Raw genomic sequence first — 19087 nt, 5'->3', positions numbered from 1 at the left:
CTTCTCCCCCTGTCAAACTCAGCGTCAGCCTCCCCGAGCTTCATCCACTTGTGTTTGCAGATCTGCTCCATGGAGAGCCGCTTGCTCGGGTCCAGGACCAGCATGTGGCGGATCAGATGTTCACATTCTGCGAGGGAAGAGAGAGGCTGGGTACCCTGGAGGCGGCTGCCCCAGCCCGGCGCTGCCAGGGCAGAAGCGCTTCTTATTTTCAAAGCCACATGTGGCAAAAATACTGCTTCTCCCTCTGCACCTTTGGTCCCTGATGTGCCACTGGGATGGAAGGAAGCCACCCGGGCCACCAGGCCCCTGTGCTGTTAGCCTGAGCCCCTAGGTGGCACGCTGTTGCAAAAATACTTGCAGATGAGGAGCGATGTGGAAAGCAAGACCAGGAGATGCAGGAGGCAGAAAGGCAGCACATCAGTGCTTGGAATGAGAGTTCTCAAACAGCCACAACGAACGTTGCAGCGATGAGCGACGTCTGCTGCCCGGCAGCCACCGACCAGACCCCGCTCGCGTCTGCTTCTCACCCTGTCAAACTCAGCGTCAGCCTCCCCGAGCTTCATCCACTTGTGTTTGCAGATCTGCTCCATGGAGAGCCGCTTGCTCGGGTCCAGGACCAGCATGTGGCGGATCAGATGTTCACATTCTGCGAGGGAAGAGAGAGGCTGGGTACCCTGGAGGCGGCTGCCCCAGCCCGGCGCTGCCAGGGCAGAAGCGCTTCTTATTTTCAAAGCCACATGTGGCAAAAATACTACTTCTCCCTCTGCACCTTCGGTCCCTGACATGCCACTGGGATGGAAGGAAGCCACCCGGGCTACCAGGCCCCTGTGCTGTTAGCCCGAGCCCCTAGGTGGCATGCTGTCACCCTGTCCCTCCCTGCCTGGCTGGCCATGGCCAGGGGACACGACTGGCTTTTGGGGGTTGAAGGGCAAAGCATCCTCTGAACGTTCCCCACTCAGCATGAGCTCACTGCGAATGATTTCTCCATCGTATGACGTGTGTGCTGCCAACATGGGGGACTGCTGAGGCTCTCCCCCATTTGGGGTGGGATCTAAGCTTTTTTAAGTCCACCATGTATTTTAGCAAGCCTTTTCTGTATGAAAAGAACCTCTTCCCCAAGGAAGGCAGCAGGCGAGGGGGCTTTCAGTTAGGAAACTCCACACAGCCCAAAGTTATACCTGAACCTGAGAGCAGGCAACCAAGAACCTACACAGGACCCCTTCTTAAGTGAAGTTGGATTTATCTGAGAATTAATCACACTTTTCAGAAACCAGATTCATTACTCAAGCATTCAGAGGCATTTTTTTCAGAAGCAGGACATAGATGTTCATCTCTGATGGGGCGATTGCTGGAAATTCATGTGCCATAATGCTGTAAAAAGCTTCTGGTCTATAACAGGTAGAGCGAAAGCCTCTATATTCCTAAATCACTATTCCATTTTTAGCTTTCACATTTCACAAGATTTAGAAAAGAGTATGTCATTGCCACTATTATTTTTGCTATAGCTTGTATAGTTATAGAGATGACAGCTGAGATTTTAAGTAAGAGTATTTTGGTTTCTAAATTCTAGATTCAGAACTCATTTTAGCTTAAGTTACAAACCACCACCCAGTGGATCAGCTTCCTGGCATGCCCCTCCACTGCCACAGAAATCAACTGCTACCCGAGAATGGGAGTGCTGCAAAGAATCAGTGAGCAGAGAGGTGGCCAGCACGTGCTCAGCACGGCAGGGACACACCGGCCGTGGTCTGCACAGCCCTTACCTGTGGACATGAAAAATGGAATGCGAAACTTCCCGCTGAGCACCCTGGCCCGCAGGTTCTGCAGCGTGCTCCCGTCGAAGGGCAGAGCTCCACAGACCAGCACGTACAGCACCACGCCGAGGCTCTGCAGCCAAAACAAAGTCAGGGCAGGAGTGTTAGAGGAGAAACTGCAGTGAACTGGCAATGGCAACGGCCCGGCTGGTTCCGACCCAGCTCATGCCACCCCTGCCCTCCCGCGCTCCTGCCCTCCCTGGCACAGCTCTGCGAGGAGGAGAGGGAGGACAGTGGGCAACCCAGCCAGAGCTGCCAGGCAGGGCTGCAGAGTGAAGCAGGCTTTGCCACGGAGGAGAATGTCCCGAGTGTCTGTGCTGATGTGCTCCCCCCAAAAACCTCGTGGAGCAAAACTCCAAGTTTCCTCTTTCAGCTCTGCCAGATCAGGCCCCACCGCAGTAAGTGCTCTGCCACTCAGCAGCAGCGAAGTGAAGTGAAGTGAAGTGAACCATATTTTGGGGAAACTAAATTTAAATGCATTTCTGGGCAACTAATATTTTTGGCACTATACCTCTCAATACAGAAAACATATGACACAGTAGCCAGAGTAACATTTTATAAGCATTTCCTAAAAAAACCCCATTTTTTGCCATATCATGGGCTTTTCTCTGAGACACACAGTAAGTACTGAGGAAGCAAAGCCAACCAGAGCAAAAATGAGATCCAAGTAAAAGAGAAAGAGGTTCACTGCATACCCAAATGTCAACCTTTGGCCCATCGTATTCCTTTCCCTCAAAGAGCTCTGGAGCAGCGTAGGGTGGGCTCCCACACCAGGTTTTAAGCAGCTGACCTGGTGTGAAGATGTTACTGAACCCAAAATCTGAAATGAAGAAGAAAAAGAGAAAGGATTAGGGGAATACAATCGACTCCAACTGTCCAAAACGAATGTTGTGTGTTCATTTCCAACCTTCAGCTTCTCCAATGTCAGATTTCACAGCTTCATTAAGACCAGGGCAGCTGCCAGCAAGGACAGAACGTAGACAAAGGGAAAAAGCAGGGGAAATTTGGATTTTCTGGAAAGCACCACATGAGCTGGAAACTTGGGTTGTGGTGGGCAGCTCTACAAACCAAGTCAAATCCTTTACTAACAACAAATAATAAATCCTGAAAGAGAAATTAAAAGAGAGGTCTTAACCTTGTGGGCAGTCAAGCACCAGTTTACGTGGGCACTAATGGCATTCTCTGCTAATTAACCTGCCACCCCCTGGCACACAGCTGAGACTTGCCCTGGAAAGAATAAAGACATTGAAGTCTGGATTCAAGAAAAGTGAGCTTTTTCTTAGAGAATGAAGGAATCCTCATTAATAATTTCTTTCTTTTTTTGCCTCAATTGAAAAAAAAAGCAAATCAAGAGAGTCAGAGAGGCGTCTCCACATCCTGCGAAGGAGGTGTCCTCAGAAGCACGCTCTGTCAGAAGAGGTGGTGCCACCAAGGTTATCTGCAAGCCACCACGCCTGTGTTCCTGCTAGAAGTGTGCCAGCAGGAGGCTGAGTGACATTAATGTGTGCAGACGAGGACCCGCAGCAACAAGGACATTTTTCATGGCGTTTGCACCTCCTCACGGCAGCCTTGTGTGAGAAATGCTGGAAAAAACAAGGAAGGCCAGAAACACTCCGTTTGCAACCTCTAATTAAGCCAAAAAGCATCGTGGTGAGAACGTACAGTACAGCTGCGGGAAGGAAAAATCTCTTCTAGAGATCCCAAGATTATTTTTGACTCCGTCAGTGGTCAGAACTGCAGCACCTCTGGGATAACGCAGAGCTGCCTGCCTGTCACTGAAACACCAGATCATGGTGTCATGCAGGGAGAACTTGACTGAAAACGTGTATTTTAATACATGTGTATTGTACAAACAAAGAATATAAGAGATCCACAAGCACTCGAGTTTTTTTCCCATTTCTTGAAATAAGTACACATTCATCTTGAGAATTCAGCTTTTGTTTTTATCTGCTTATTTCTCCTTACAGTTATTTATCATGCTTTAAAAGATAAGCACTTTGGCATCCATTCTTTAGCCATCAAGAAAGGGTTGTTCCCCTAAATCGTAGAAAGCTGCACGTTTGCCCCAACACATCCACTGTTACCCTGCTGAAAGGAAAACAGCTGTCACCTTTCAGACAAAAGCCCCTTTACACCAGCACCAGTTTCACAGCAGCTTCCAGGAGCGAGCCACCAGCCAGGCCAGTGACAGCCAACACCTCTGTGCAGGAGGCAGAGAAAACCCCAGACAAGGCACTAACTGGTGAGCCCCTGCTCCTGCTCGCTGCTTTCCTGACAGGATTTTCCATGACCTAATTTCAGGTGATTCTCTCCTCTCCTCCTCTTTCAAACAGCTCCTGCAAAAGGCAGCAGCCCACCGAGCACAGCTCAGCACAGCTCCTGCGAGCTCAGCTCCAGGAGGGCAGAGCCAACTTCTCCTCTTCCCATCCCATCGCAGGGGCAAAGTTCTCACCGTGGAGATGGTTTATGCTTGTGAAGAATACCCAGAGTAGTGTGTTCCTGCAGACACACCTGGAGTACACACCACGCTGCTCAAACCACCTCAATACAGAGCACAGAGACGGTAAGTGTTCTTTAAAAGCATCACGATATCAAAACAAGGCAGTTAAACAGCCTTTGGCTTTTTACTGTTGGAAATGAAGTCAACTCAAGCTCCCAAACACGAGAGCAGTCAGCCTTTGGAGGACCATTACACAGCTGCACCGTTGTCTTTTCCACCTCTGCAAGCGTTTGAGCTGCTGTGTCTCACATTTAAAGCGCGGTGCCTGAATTACAGCTACCGGAGCAGGCAATAAAACTGCAGCACTGAGTGCATGCCCATCTCCTAACAGCAAAGCATTTGTAGTTGAGTTTAGAGGTAAACTCCTTCTGACTGTGTGAGAACACGCTGCAATTTTGGTCCTTCCCAAATTCTGAGCAAGTTAATTCTGGTTTAGTGACTTTTATTTATCCTTGTACGTACTCGAGTGGGCTGTGCAGCATTTTGGGACCAGCCATATCTTCAAAGCAGTATCACCCTGTGCAGCCTGGCATCAGCTCCAGCTCTGCAGAGGACAGAGGAACGAGGTGTTCCCCGTGGTGCTGCACTGAACCACTACCTACATCAGCCCCGTTCGACGCCGTGAGCACGTCGGGGTTCAACCAGCAGGTCCTGGAGCTCCTGCGGTCACCCCAGATTTCAGGATGAAAAACCTCTCCCTGTGGAGAGCTGCTGCTCTACCCAGCACTTGCCGGGCTCCAGGTGAGTCACGCTGCTGGTCTCTGTGGGCAGCTGGAGCCAGAGGGTTCCATCTTCCATGAAGAATTGCTCAAAGCCTGGAAACAGCTTCCAGAACCCACCTGAGCTGCAAGACCCAAGATCAAGGCTGGTGAAAACAGCAGGCTTTTAAAAAGTCCCCAGAACAGTTAAAGGAGTGGACTTGGAAAACCCAAAGCAACAAACAACAAAACAAAAGCTAAACCAACCAAAAAAAAACCCAAACTACAACTTAAACAAACTTCCTTAAAAACTACAACAAGCCACCACAGTCCAAGGAGAGGTAGAAATTCAGATCCCCAGGGAGCAACCAGGTCTCATTCCACAAATGGATGCAGAGGGAAAAGAGCAAAGTAAAAGTCACAATGATGTGATACAGGGAAAATACTTAAAAGAAACATCTCTGTGCTATGAAAAAGTGGGCCCAGTCCCTCACATTTCTTCAGAGCAGAGCTTCAGGGAGCTGGCTGTAGGATCTGCATAACAGGGACTTTTACCCCCAGAAGGTGAAAGAGCAAGCAGACGCTTGCAAGCCAATGCAAAGCGATGCATAGATCAGATTCCTCTCTGAAGCCATCCATCCACCCCCCAGGAAGGCCTGGGTGTTTAGCAATCAGCTCAACTCCTGGCTGAACTCTCCGACTGGGAACACCAGGGAACATGGTGTCAGCAGCTACTGACTCAGACTTTGAGAAGGTACACGGGAGAAAAAGCGTCCACGGGAAAAATGAGAGCGAGGGCAACAGCGTTCGTATCTTACTGATTACAGAAGAACAGTATCCTTGCAATCCAGCAAAAAAACCCCCCAAAAGCCCAAAAACACACCTGCAGTCACCGCTGAGGGAGAGAGGCAGCATCAACCCCCTCAGGGACTGTCACACTGCCTCACCAAGTGTCAGTGACTTGATGCAAAGCTGCCAGTGCAGGTCAGAAGTAACGTGCTCAAAAATCTGCTCTGGGGAGAGTCTGAGAAACTCTAAAAGCTGATGGAATTATGGACATCACGAAAGGCTGCACACTGGGGTATCAGAAGAACCACAAAGCTGTAGTCCCAGTCTCAGCTCTGGCTGTTTGAGATGGCACACAAACCAGCTCGCTGCATCCTTCAGGCTATCGGCATTGCTACGGCTTGGCAGACAAACGGGACCAGACAAAGGGGCCCAGCCCCGCCGAGCGGAGCCTTCAGAAGACACCCAAGACATATCTGAGGCTTCCATCAGCCAAACATTTAAGGCATTACTGCAGAGCTTTGAGTTAGACATGGTTACCAGGTCCGGCAGTGAAGGTTTAGCTGATCGTCCTCCCTGTGTAGCAGGGCTTTGTGTTTCTGTAGCCTTTATTCTGGGAGGTCTGGTGGGAGAGATCAGTTCCTATCGCTTCTTTTTCTTTTTGCTCTTGAAACAATGGGAGAACTGGTGTCAAGTTGTAATTGATGAGTTATAGGGACAAAAGTTAACACTTGGAAAATCCTATACCATAAATCAGCTTTTCCAGGCTACTTTTCAAATCACTACTGCATCTTCCTGCCAAGTAAAACTCTACCACCACCAGAGAGGGAACTATCTCCTAGAGTCCATTCTGGGAGGAGAGATTTGGAAGGAAAATAGTTTCCAGCTCCCTTAGATTTAAAAACAAAAAAGTTTCCACAATTTTCAGCCACTCACAGAGCCTGTCAGCATGCTCATGTGGACAACTTCGAAAGCCAGTTTCATTCCAGCTTCTACCTGGTTAGTTTTTGACTTCCTTCTTTCTTTTTATTTGCTAGGCACCCTCCCCCCTACACAGAGATTAGATGTTACCTCGTGAACACAAGATGGCCTCAAATCATTAGTGCATCTGTTTGCCTAAAACAGAGACCAGAAAGTGCTGCTGAGAAAGACCTCTGCACATCTCCTCTCCCTGAGCAGCTCCGTTACCTGCCACCAGCTCCTAAGAAATCACTTGTCATTTTACTACAAATCAAATGTTAAACTCCCAGCTACATAAGAGAACAGGAACACAACAAACAAGACTGTTTCCTCTCTCCAAGATGGTATCAAGCTAGAAGACTATTCCCCAACTCCCAGTATTAAAATTGCTCACAGACCAAAGTTTTGTAGCCCTAGGCACTTTAAAAAAAATAAAAATAAAAATCAAGTTACAAACCCTTGTAAGAGCTGACAAGCTCTCCAAGGAAGTCTAAGACAGGGGGCAACAAAGTGCTTTCCAAAACTACTCTGCTATGTTGAATTAAACGGTAAATATGAGCTCTTCCAATTCAAAAGCCCATGAAATGAGGTGACCAGGGTGGTATCAATCCTCTTGTTTCAACCAGCTAACTGTGTTAGCTCACTCAAGAAACTGCCCAAGGTGCACACGCTCTGGAAGGGCAGGTATGAGCAAAAAACCCCACTGCCCAGGAAAACCCTGGGAACAGAGCATGAGAGCCTGTTTGTTTAGTAACTTCAGCCTCTCTCCCTGCAGTGAATAAAACACCCAAAGCACCGGGGCTGGTTCTCTTGCTCCGTCAGACAGCGAAATGATTCCAAGTGTGCTGCTTCCCCTCCACTGCTCTGCCATAAACGTTGTCACCCTCACTTTCCATTCTTTCTCTCTCACCTGCTCTGACCTGCTTCAAATAAGTCCTCAGCTATCAGCAGGACTCAAAACAAGGTCCATTTTTTTAATTAGTGTTGCCCATTGTCCAGTGGATTGGAACACTGCAGTATCTACAGCCTCATATCTGCCTACGAAGCCAAACTAGCTTCCCCCCCTTTTTTCTCCTTTTATTTTGCACTACTTGAAGGGAGTTATAAATCTCCTGGCTACAACCTGGCAGTTCCAGCTCTGGGCAGCAGGCCACAGAGAAATCCAAAGCTTCCTTTAGCTGCACTGTGCTTCCTTCTTTCTGAATACCTGGAAGCAGCCAATGCCTACATTTATTAACTCCTGAAAGCAGCTGCCTTCCTCCCACCCCGCTCCTCTGAGCTCACCTGCTATTTTGATGTTCAGGTTCGCATCCAGAAGGAGGTTTTCTGCCTTCAGATCTCTGTGGACTATATTACGACAGTGACAAAAGTTGACAGCAGCCACTATTTGCTTGAACTTTCTCCGGGCTTCCTTCTCAGCCATCCGTCCGTGGGCCACCAAGTGATCTGCAAGGGATGAAGTGAAGAACAAAGTGTTACTCACATGGGGAGTGTGACCCAGACAGGGGCTCCTGGCACTCCTGTGGCAAGAGGTGCAGATGGGGAAGGACATGGGCACCAGCATGTTTTCCAGGTTCCAACACCAGACAGGGTCACTGTGAAGCTCCATGGAAAGGGACTCTGGCACACTGCTGCCACACCAGCCCTCAGCTGGGCTGTCTCCAAGTGCAAGGCTTTAAAATGACAAACTTTCCTCTGTTTGTAGGACAGCTGATGGGGCTGGCTGGAAAATCAGAACAGTTTTGTGACAAGTATAAAGGTTTTAAGGTCTTTTTCTACATCAAAATAAATCTTTTCCCATCTCTTCCTTCAGCCAGACACCGAGCCTCACACCATACTACCTCAACAGTGAGAGGTGCAAGTTCATGGCCACGTGCTGCTCCTCCTTCCCTCTTGTTTTTCACAAGGAACTTGTCTTTGGTCTAACAAGCCTCACCAAAGCTAACTCCTGCCAAAACCAGTGAGGTTGGCACAACAGTGCAGATTCAGGAGCTTTCTTACTTCTGCGATGTAACAACAACAAAAATCATCACACACACTTGGAAACACGTGTGTTTCTCTGCATATTTGCTACTGTTTTGGTGCAAAAACATACTTGCCATATCCAACAATGCACTTCAAGAAAAAAAATGAAGCTTGCCTCTACTACAGAAATGTGATTACTCTAAAAGGTTTGTTGAAAATCTCTACTCTCACTCACAGGCAGTAGTTGTTGCCAGCTCGGCTCTCCTTGGAAGCTGCCCCTGCACATAGGGACAGGAACAGTCTCTAAGAAATCACAGGCAGGCAAACAGCAGCAGCCCAACTTAAATCAATCCACTCAAAACCTGCAAGCACCAGACTTATGGAAGCCACTGATCATACTGTCCTGCAAACGGGGATGGACAGGCAGGAGAGGGGCAGTAGGAGTGGCAGAGAAAGGAGGAGGAAAAGCATCCCCCTCAGCTGAAGTGTCAGTAGAACAGGCAACAAAACTGGTAGGAAAAGTGTAAATTCAAGGTAAGTGGCAGGTGACTTCTGAAATACAATTATTACCCTTTCCTAATTCCTCTCTACCCTATGAGCAAACCCAGCTAACACTGACGTGGCATGGCAAGAGATCAGGCCAGCAAGAGCTTTGCGGTTTGCAAGATTATGGAGCTGAGGGCAGTGCTACAAAAACCAGGAGGAACCTGAGAAGTGTCTCAGGGAGCCCCCAGGAACCCCACACGGGACCAGGAGGGTTCTCAAGTTTCCCAAACTCATGGAAAGAGCTTTGGAGAGGTTTGCACAAGCCCTGTCCCCTCCAGCGTGGGTCACAGAACGGGTCAGCAGAGGCACTAGCAAGCCAAACTCCGAGGGCTTATTATCTCCTTGCCCATTTCAAGAGGCTCCTACTTCTCAGCTGGGCCATTGAGTTGGCCTCAAAAAATTTCTGTCCAAAAATAGGCTGAAGTGGTTCATTTCACTCCATGAACTTCATTAAACTGGAGGGCTCAACAAGAGTTATCTGCTCTTGAAAATAAGAAAAATAAATCACTCCTGAAGGTTTCTCATCAGGTGGTTGTATTTTTCCCAGTCACCCATTAATTAAAATACCTGTGACATAATTGACTTGCAGTAAATACTAATTACCAAGATCCATCAAAGCAGTTCTGCTGGCTTCTGACTGCACAGCAACCTCCTTTTCTACATTTGACTACTCATGTTGTGTAACAGAGTGAAGTTGTTTGTCACAGACCTTGTCAACTACGTTTTATTCATTGGATAAACTTATCCTGTGAGCAAACCTGAACCAGAGCTGGGGAAGGAAATCCATTAGCAGTTCCAATAAGACCCTCCACTGACTTGCTAGGAGAAGCAAGATTTACCATCTCCAATAGCCCCGTCATATTTCATTCAGCCATTTGCATGGTCATAAAGAGCTGGGACACTGACAAGCAGAGTGGAGCAGGGGCCTGCTCCAGTTTAACCATTACCACTGATCAACAGACAGCAGCTCTGCTCCTAAAGCAGCCGAGGTCCCTCACATCTTTCACTCCCCTGAATTTGGGAGCACAGCCTGCTGACATAACAAGCGCTTTTAAACCAAAGTGCAAGGCTCCAATCTCTCGACATTTTGGAAAATATTTTAGAGAGTCTCCTGCTGGCAAGAAATTAAACCCAGCTACTGCAGCAGGTGCCTTTCGACCAGGCTCTCCTATGTGTATTTCTGCCCAAGCCAGGTTCACCTGTCCCCCTGCACAGACAGGGACACGGGCAGTTTGGTCCCGTGTGCTTCACAGAGTCTTGCTCTCAGGGGCTGCCCTGCCAGGCACCCGCTCACGCAGGAAACTCTGCTGCCCCTGTCATTAGGTTGTGAAAAATAAAAAAAAAATAAAAATCTTTTTAGGTTAGGCATGAATTTTCACTTTTCATGAAGAAATGTGAGCGGAGGCTGGTCCCCAAGCTCTGCACGTAGGCACAGTGCTCGGAGACCGCTGACATTTCTGCACAAGCTCCAGAGGAAGGACAGAAACAATGAAGCTACAGAATACTTCACATACCACCAAGGGCAACTGGATGCCAAAATTAACCATTGCAAGCTTAGTCTGCACAAACTTCTCCTGCGACGGAGGTTACAGAGACGACCTGACTGTGCAGCTGGGAGCCAGCACACCGAGTCCAGAAGCACAGACGCGCTGCTGGGTCGTACACACGTCACCGTTGCTCTTCACGAGCTCAAGAGTAGTACGGTGCTGCTCCTTTGAGTGTTTTCCAGAGAGGAAGGAATGCATGATTTCATTTCACAACCCTTAAAAACATCAGTGGCTCTTCTCTGTGCTTACATGAAGCACCTGATGCTGCTCTCTGCATTAAGAAGAAGCAGTGAAATTCCACACTGAAGAAAAAGCATCTTCTGGCTTAAGAGACAGGACTGATACACAGGTTTCCACTTTTTGGCTCTAGACAGGCTCCTCACACTGTTAAACCTCTTTCTATCTGGAAAGCAAATGCTGCTTAAGCTTCACATCTCCTCTGGGTGGTGGATTAAGTTAAATTTCCAGTATATTTGGTGACCTAACGATCTCAGAAGCAGCCTGACCTTCTAGAAACTGGTACCACGTTGATTAACGTGTCTGTCCAGTTCACAATCAGAAAGCTTAGGACAAGCAGGAGGTGAAGAGAAGGGGCAGAGACAGCAGACGTGCCAACCACGTTATCCAGATGATCATTTGGTCAAGTTTTCTGATAATTTTTGTTAATCAACCAAGGACCCATGTTCTTGTCAATGAGGACTGCAAATTATTTACAGTATTCATAGAATCACAGAATGGTTTGGGTTGGAAGGGACCTTAAAGCTCATCCAGTTCCAACCCCCCTGCCATCAGCAGGGACACCTTCCACTAGACCAGGTTGCTCAAAGCCTCCAGCCTGGCCTTCAACACTTCCAGGGAGGAGCAGCCACAGCTTCTCTGGGCAACCTGGGACACTGGCTCACCACCCTCACAGTGAAGAATTTCTTCCCCATATCTAATCTAAACCTCCCCTCTTTAAGTTTAAACCCATTTCCCCTTGTTTTGTCATTAACTGCCCTTATGAAAAGTCCTTCCCCAGCTTTCTTGTAGCCCCTTCAGGTACTGGGAGGTCGCTATAAGATCTCCCCGGAGCCTTCTCTTCTCCAGGCTGAACAGCCCCAACTCTTTCAGCCTGTCTTCATAGGAGAGGTAAACAGCTCATAGTAAACAGCTGAAATCAAACCAGACTTGTAGACTATATCCCCCAAAAAAATGGACACTGGAGGGACCTGGAAGAAAGAGCACCCTGTGTTTAAAAGGAGACATTCATTTGTTCCTAATCTCCAACCAGCCGCACGCAAAACACGCACGGGGACAAAAATAACAATTTACATTTTGCTGCTTAAGCCCAGAGCAAAAGCAAGTCCTCTCCCTGATCCCTGCACAGTGCTGTGCAAACAAAGTGAATTATCACAGCGTTTCCAGTAAGGGATGAATCAAAGACACTTACGGAGCAGCTCGGCCACCGAAGGAGCTATCGGCTCTTTTCCTGGAAACTCGGATAAACAGGTTGCAAAGCTCCCAGGTGCTGAGGCAGGAAAGCCTGGGGAGCTCTGAGCAAGGGACAGGAAAGGCAAGCACCCAACGCCGGCTGACTTGGAGTCATTTAGAGAAACTACCATTCTTTCAGCTAAAAATTCCATCCCATATTACTGCCCATGGAATATTTACCCTTGTATGGTACAGTTTAAACCTTTGAAAGTCTTTTTAAGGCATCAAGGGAAAGACCTTAGATTTACTTTTAACAAAACCTTGCAGTTCACACAAGCCTGACAGATTACACAAGGCACTCAGCCTTACACCAAGCATTTAGCATCCAGAAAACCACGTTTGCCAGCTCCCCTCGCCCTTCTGCAGCTCAGTCCTACACCTTCACATTACAACCTTGTCACGCAGATGTTGAGACAATCAAGAGAGATAAAAGACTCAGCGCAGGTACACTGAGTACCGAGGATTCCTTGGTGCCCCGTGACAGACACTGTGACGGTGACTGCACTGTCTGTACCCACCCAGCAGCTATCCCTGCAGCAAGCCCAGTGGTTCCTGAGGAGCCAAACACAAAAGGGATGGACACTGTGTTGAATTAACACACAAAGTTTTACCCTCAGTAACAGGTAAGCCCCAGATTCCACCCGCTACACAACGCTACAGAAGAGCTGGAGCGGGTGTGACACCAGCCCATGCTCAGATACGTGAGTCTCCTCAGCACTGGAGACACTGATGACCACAAGGAAACCTTTCCAAATTGGCTTGCTGTTTCCTCCCTGCGAATCGCTTCCGCTGCTGGAACAAAGTCCTCATGGCTCCTCAGGAAACTCCGATTACAAAAAGCCGAGACTTGAGTTTCCCCCTCTCTGCAGTAACACTATGGGCACGCAGGGCTTCATGCAGCACCCAAAAATGCTCAGAACTGGCTAATGGGGGCACAGCTCTCCGGCTTCAGCCTGGAAAAACATCGGGGCTGTTGCTCCCAGCTCCCAAGGAGGAGAAAATGCTGGGCAGTGTCATGGGAATGAGCTGGGTTTACTACAGCATGAAATATTGCAGGAGCAATTAAGACTTTTCACTTCGACTCATGCAGAAGGCTATTTTTGTAACCAAAATAATCCATTCTAAGTTTGTATACGAGCTCACACATAGTTCTGGATTTAAAAAAAGATGAGCCTGTCTCGTCTGCCAAATTCCACAGAAGAGGGAGAAAAAGCAAGAAGCGATTTATACTTCTCTGCGGTGATCCACGCACGAGCGAACTCTAACACGCATTCCAGGGATTCTGCTGCAAATGCAGCTCGCTGCACAAGGTAAGAGGAATTTCACAAGCCTAAAGAACTGTTAGGTGTTTGATTCATGTTTGAGGAAACATCTGGAAGGCTCAGCTGGACAAAGTCAGGTTTTTCACCAGGCAACCCACACTTCCCAAGCATCAGCCGCTACCTGCTTCTTCCTGCAGCCGCCACCATCTCGGAGAAGAAGAAATCCAAAGGACACGGGCAGTGTCAGAAGAAAGCATGACAGCCACCTACAAAGGTGCTGAGCAACTGGTGTTAGACCAGATTCACTGGAAACCAGCATTTTTCAGCTCAAGTTGTCACATTTTCCTTAATATGGGGCTTCTCTTGCTTTGCAGAGTTTCATCTTTTATTACAACTCAGCCTCGGTTCCAGCAGAGCGAGAGGCTCTGACAGCAGAAGCAAAACTTGTGCGGTGACTTCAGAGGACAAAAGGAGAGGATTTCCACTTAGCTGGCAGGCCCTGTGTGACTGTCCTCGCGAGGACACTGCCTGCAAGAGGACTGACGCCAGGTCGCTTCAAGCATGAAGGATTTTCCCCTTTTTCTGAGGCTGAGGTTGGCTGAAGCTAGTGAAGAGCAATCTTGCACAATTCCGACTCTGTCGGCTGCCACAACCTTCCAGCATGCAAGTAAATTTCTATTTCTACAAGTTTTCTTATTGGACAGGGCAATAAAACAAACAAATTAATAAATCAGTCAGCAGTTCTCGCAATTGTACTGCACAGATACTTTTCTTGCCTTTAAAGAGTAGCTTCTGTGGTCAAGAAAGCTCAGCCAAAACATTGTCAGCAGACAATGGAGTTTAAAGTGGATGTAGCTAATACATGCTAAGATAACATCAGATATTAAAAAGATAAGAAAACACAGAGTTTGGAGAACAAAACACTACAGAACTGCAAGACAGCCTGTTTCTGTGGAAGCTACTACCAAACAGCAACAGTTCTGCTGTCGCTGGGAAGGAAAGTGCTCAGAACACATGAAAACACAACTGGATGACTGTTTCTAACATCTTTAATCCCAAAGTCAGCATCAAAGAGGAGCAGCACCATCTGTCAGTGAAAGCCAGTGAAGAAAGAGAGGTTAGGGAACTTATTTTTCCATCAAGTTGGTATCATTTATTTCTTTACCCCTCTTGACAATGGAAAGTTTTCAGGCTGAAGGGCATCTCTCAACTGAAACAAGAGAGTGTGGCAGCTATTTTCAGTTTACTGTAATGACCAAGTGCATTATCTGATTAAAGAATGCAATAAATGTACTTACCAAATATCTCCCCTCCACTAGCATACTCTGTCACTAGATAAATCATCCTCTCCGTCTCCATAACCTGGATGCAAGGACAGAAAAGTGACAGATAAGGAGACTGCTGTGAGCCAAAAGAAATACAACTAATATAAAATCAAACTGATTCCTTCTATAAGACATGTAACTGCTTTCATCAAATAAAAAAATACTCCTTTCTCATGCTTTACAGAGCTCTGCAAAGGAATGGACAGGAACTGGGGAAAGAATCAAACAGCACATTTAAAACATGAAATCTGTAACTAAACACTTCACCTGCACCTTCCTCCTCCTCTATTTCCCTTCCCTTTAGCGTTTGCTCCCCGGTCTCGTCTTGTTCCAGCAGCCTGGGAGACTTTTCAGATGTGCTGCAACCAAACTAGCTCACTTTTCTAATTAACCAGTGCATTGCAGGCTCTGAAATAACCCAAAGGGGGGACACTGCCTGACTCAGTAAGTGACTTCCAAATGGCTCAACACCCATTCAAAATACACCAGAGCTCAGGCTTTGCTTTAGGGTGCCCACACGCCTCAGCCAGGCAATGCCCCATTTCAAACTGGTTTTAACACACATTTTTAAGAGCCTATTGGGATTTTGGGGCCGCAGCAGTCCAACCTGCCAAGGCCAGCAATTTATGAGATGGGATTTGTTTAAAGGAGCAGGCAGCCTGCAGACAAAGGCAGCGAGGGGCTGGCAGAGCCTGGCACAGCAGCGGGGCCACAGCACCGGCCTCTGGGAAGCACACAACTGATTTCTGAGCACGCTGCTATCACCCTCTGTGAGACCTCAGAGTCCTGAGCAGCTTCCAGGAAAGTCCCTATCAGGATGCAGAGGGAATAAAAGCACAGAGCAAGGCACTACATGCTAGAGACACGCCTCAGCTATGTTTTTTAATGGTTAAAAGGTGGTGGGTGAGGGTGCACAATCACACCGAGCCCACAGAAAGCCACACATAACGCCCTGCTGCCTGCAGATCAGGTAAGGGTGGCTCCAAGGGCTGCTCTGTGCCAGGATTATGTTTTGTGACCCAATCACACCGAGCCCACAGAAAGCCACACATAATGCCCTGCTGCCTGCAGATGGGTAAGGGTGGCTCCAAGGGTTGCTCTGTGCCAGGATTATGTTTTGTGACCCGACTTCAGGCAACTACACGCTTGGGGTGTTTTCCAAAACCTGATGCTATTTATGCAGCAGGCTTCCCAGCCCTGTCAATGGAAAAAGGACAGGTCAATTGCCAGCCTCGGGGTGTTTAGAGAAGGCCTGGAAACACTGTGATTTTCATTTGGCTTTTCTCTGCTTCAGAGACAAGTGAAAGTTCACCTTTTGACACGAAATAGACTGTTATTCCAACAGAGAAGCTGGGTATGTGGAGCCCAACGCTGCTTGTGCTTGCTAAGAACATGCAGAGTTGGTGTTTTAAAGAGACGTGCCTGATGCAGACAACAGCACCTGCTTCAACTGCTGGATCCCTGTTTTTCTGAGTGTTAAAGCAGGAGTATAATAAAGAACCTCAATTCTGCTCACTGGCACAGGGCATGACACGCAGCTCCCACTTACCAGGGCCACTACAGGTCCAGAAAACTCCTAGGTAGATTTTTTTTAAGCACATTTCTGTTTCCAGAAAAACAGAATCTCTTACATTACAGACTACTATCATTACAGACACTTTCTCCTTTTTCTCTTAGACCTTGTAAGTTTTATAAGCTCAAGGAAACGTGATTTTTACACTCAGATTCCTGATGAAAAGCTGTGAAAGGCTCTGAATTCCCAACACCAGGGCTTAGTAGTTTTTATCTAAAAATAAATGCCAGTACCCAGCAAGAATGGCCAGATGAAACACACACCACAGTTGGTACCCTTTTCTCACCTTAGCAAAGACAAGCCACAAGTGTCACCTGGTCAGTGTCGTATCAAAAGCTTCAGATGGAATAAAACCAGTTGAAAAAACCATGGGTTTGGCTCAAAGAAAGTTTGAAGGCTCCAGTTTGCAGAGAAGCATTCCTTAAGTACCTTAAACACACCCCAATTCTGCAGTGGCTGCTGAATACGGGGGTAAAAGGCAACACACGTGGATTCTGTCTCTGGTGCTTTTGTTTGCAGACTAAAAATGCCAAAGAATCTGGAGAAAAAGTCTGCAAACAACATTGAAAAACGGGTCTGCCTGTGGTATTGATCCCCTTCCAGGAAAGCACAGAGCAGATCAGCAAGTCCTCAGGGCCACAGGGCAGGCAGAGGAGAGCAGGGGAGCCGCAGGCTCTCGGTCCTGCTAGTGGGCAAGACTTAGTCTCTCCCTTAAATTGAGAAGGGAGCCCGCATCCGGTTTCAACTGGGAAACTGGAGAGCACACAATAGCCATAAACAAATGGCAAGAGGCCAGCACGCTGCGGAAGCGTGAGCTCCCAGAACAGACAGGGATCAGCCACACTGTTCTCCCCTGCCCCGCTAATCCAAGTACTCTGAGACCTTGAAAACATAAAGGACTTTCCCAGCATTTCACCCAGAAGCAGAGGGGTAACCCTAGAGTAAGCACTACTATTCAGTGTAAAGCTATAGTAGTGCAGAGGGATGGAAAATCCACTGCAGAGTGCTCCTACCTGGTATAACCTGATGATATGTGGGTGGCAAAGCATCTTCATGATCTGCACTTCTCTGAATATCTTCTTCAGGTTCTCTTCGTCCAGCTGTGTCTTATCAATTATCTTGATAGCGACCTAGCAGAAGGGAAACGAGAGAGAGGGAGGTTATTGACCCCATCACATATTAGGAAAAGCATTTTTAAAACCAAATACTGCACATAGACCCTGCTGTGCTAAATACAAGTGGGGATGGAAACAGGGGGTGCAGTCTCTAACAATCCAGGTATTTATTTATCTGTTTTAAACCAGAAGTGCTCTAGAACACCGTGCTAACACACTTTAAACAAGTCTAAGTGCTTCCAGTCAGCAGCTCTCCAGCCTCAAAGACTTCCTCGCTTTTCTCCCCTCCACCTTCCCAGGCACTGGTGGCTCCCAGTTCTTTTGGGCACAGCCAGTAAAGCCACCAGACTCCAAACAGGGTGACACTTCTGGGGTAAGAAGTACATCTCAAGTCCACCGTAAAAAAGGAATTAGTCTCATCTGACACACACAGATAACACGGCAAGGAATCTTTTCCAGAAGGCCTGATTGAGCAGCAGAGAAAAGGGAATTCTCTCAGCCAACGTGATACGCTGCTGGAGCAAACAGCTGGGAGAAAAGGCTGCTCTGACTGGCAGAGGAGCATCTGCACTGCTGCTTCTACAGCAGATTTCAGCCTTGAGTTATCAAGTACCTTCCTCCCCACCAAGAAACATCAGCACAAGCGAGCAGCTGTAGCATGCCAGCCCCGTTCGAGATCTGTGGGCTGAGTTAACATCCACCAGCAGGTTTTCTCGCTTAGAGACGACTCTCTCTCTGGGAAAAGAGCCGCTTTTACAAATCTTCTCCTCCCGGTTGCTTTGCTAAAGCAGAATTTACAAGACTTGTGCCAAGGCAGACTGCAGAATCATGCAAAGGCATGGGGAAGGGCATGCAAAGCAGCACTGCGGTAAGAAACGCTGATGAGGCACAACCAGAGAGATCTGACACGGGAGCCTGAAGCCCAGTGACGGCGCTCGCTGGGGACGGGGACAAGTGCTGTGGCACACAGAGCCGTGCCATGGCCAGGGACAGAGAACCACAGGGGCACACGAGCCAAAACACATGGACCTCTCCTCTAGTGCCAAACCCCAAGTGCAATGCTGAGCCATGCTCCAACAGCCACGAAAAACAACCAAACAAAAGGATCTTCAGGATCTTTCAGGGAACAGTCTGAAGCACATGAAAATTAAGCTTCATGTTTTATGAAGGAATCCCTGCCAGGGGAATAGCTGCCCGGCGTGTAAGCAGAACACAGCACAACCCCGGAACGGCACCAAGCACAATAAGCTGCTTCTTGCATTTGAAACCTTTAATTCAGAGGACAGGAATGATTCCAGACTTCCAAGTCACCGAGCACGCTTCCTACAGCAAGAACAGGAGCTGAAAGGCAGCCAGGTCTGGCACTGGGCACCAGAAGCTGCTGGCAGGAACGGGGTCAGAGCCGAGACACAAGGTGAACGGCAGGATCGGACCCTGCCTGGTGACGCTGCCAAGCACTAACCAGCAGTGATTAACAAGGTGACGAGTCACTGCTGTCCTGCTCCGGGCTGGCAGCATTCTGGGCT

General features: G+C 48.0%; 1 protein-coding gene across 1 annotated transcript in view; it reads right to left on the bottom strand.

The window, feature by feature from the left end:
* LOC104520525 (serine/threonine-protein kinase SIK3) overlaps nucleotides 1-17570 on the bottom strand; it is a gene marked incomplete at its 3' end in the record, with an annotated part of 32082 nt that extends 14512 nt beyond the window's left edge. The window contains exons 1-6 of the mRNA XM_010162239.1: nucleotides 17460-17570; nucleotides 14847-14910; nucleotides 8043-8204; nucleotides 2510-2634; nucleotides 1764-1887; nucleotides 528-646 (exon numbers count right to left, since the gene is read on the bottom strand). Coding sequence (XP_010160541.1) covers nucleotides 528-646; nucleotides 1764-1887; nucleotides 2510-2634; nucleotides 8043-8204; nucleotides 14847-14910; nucleotides 17460-17501 — 636 coding nt within the window. The remainder of the gene's footprint in view (nucleotides 1-527; nucleotides 647-1763; nucleotides 1888-2509; nucleotides 2635-8042; nucleotides 8205-14846; nucleotides 14911-17459) is intronic.
* Nucleotides 17571-19087: the final 1517 nt, after the last annotated feature.

The sequence above is a fragment of the Antrostomus carolinensis genome, unplaced genomic scaffold (assembly GCF_000700745.2).
Source record: "Antrostomus carolinensis isolate BGI_N321 unplaced genomic scaffold, ASM70074v2 scaffold16092, whole genome shotgun sequence".
NCBI classification, from domain to species: Eukaryota; Metazoa; Chordata; class Aves; order Caprimulgiformes; family Caprimulgidae; genus Antrostomus; species Antrostomus carolinensis.
Note: the sequence above shows the minus strand (reverse complement) of the source record. Positions and strands in the feature narration are given on the sequence as shown.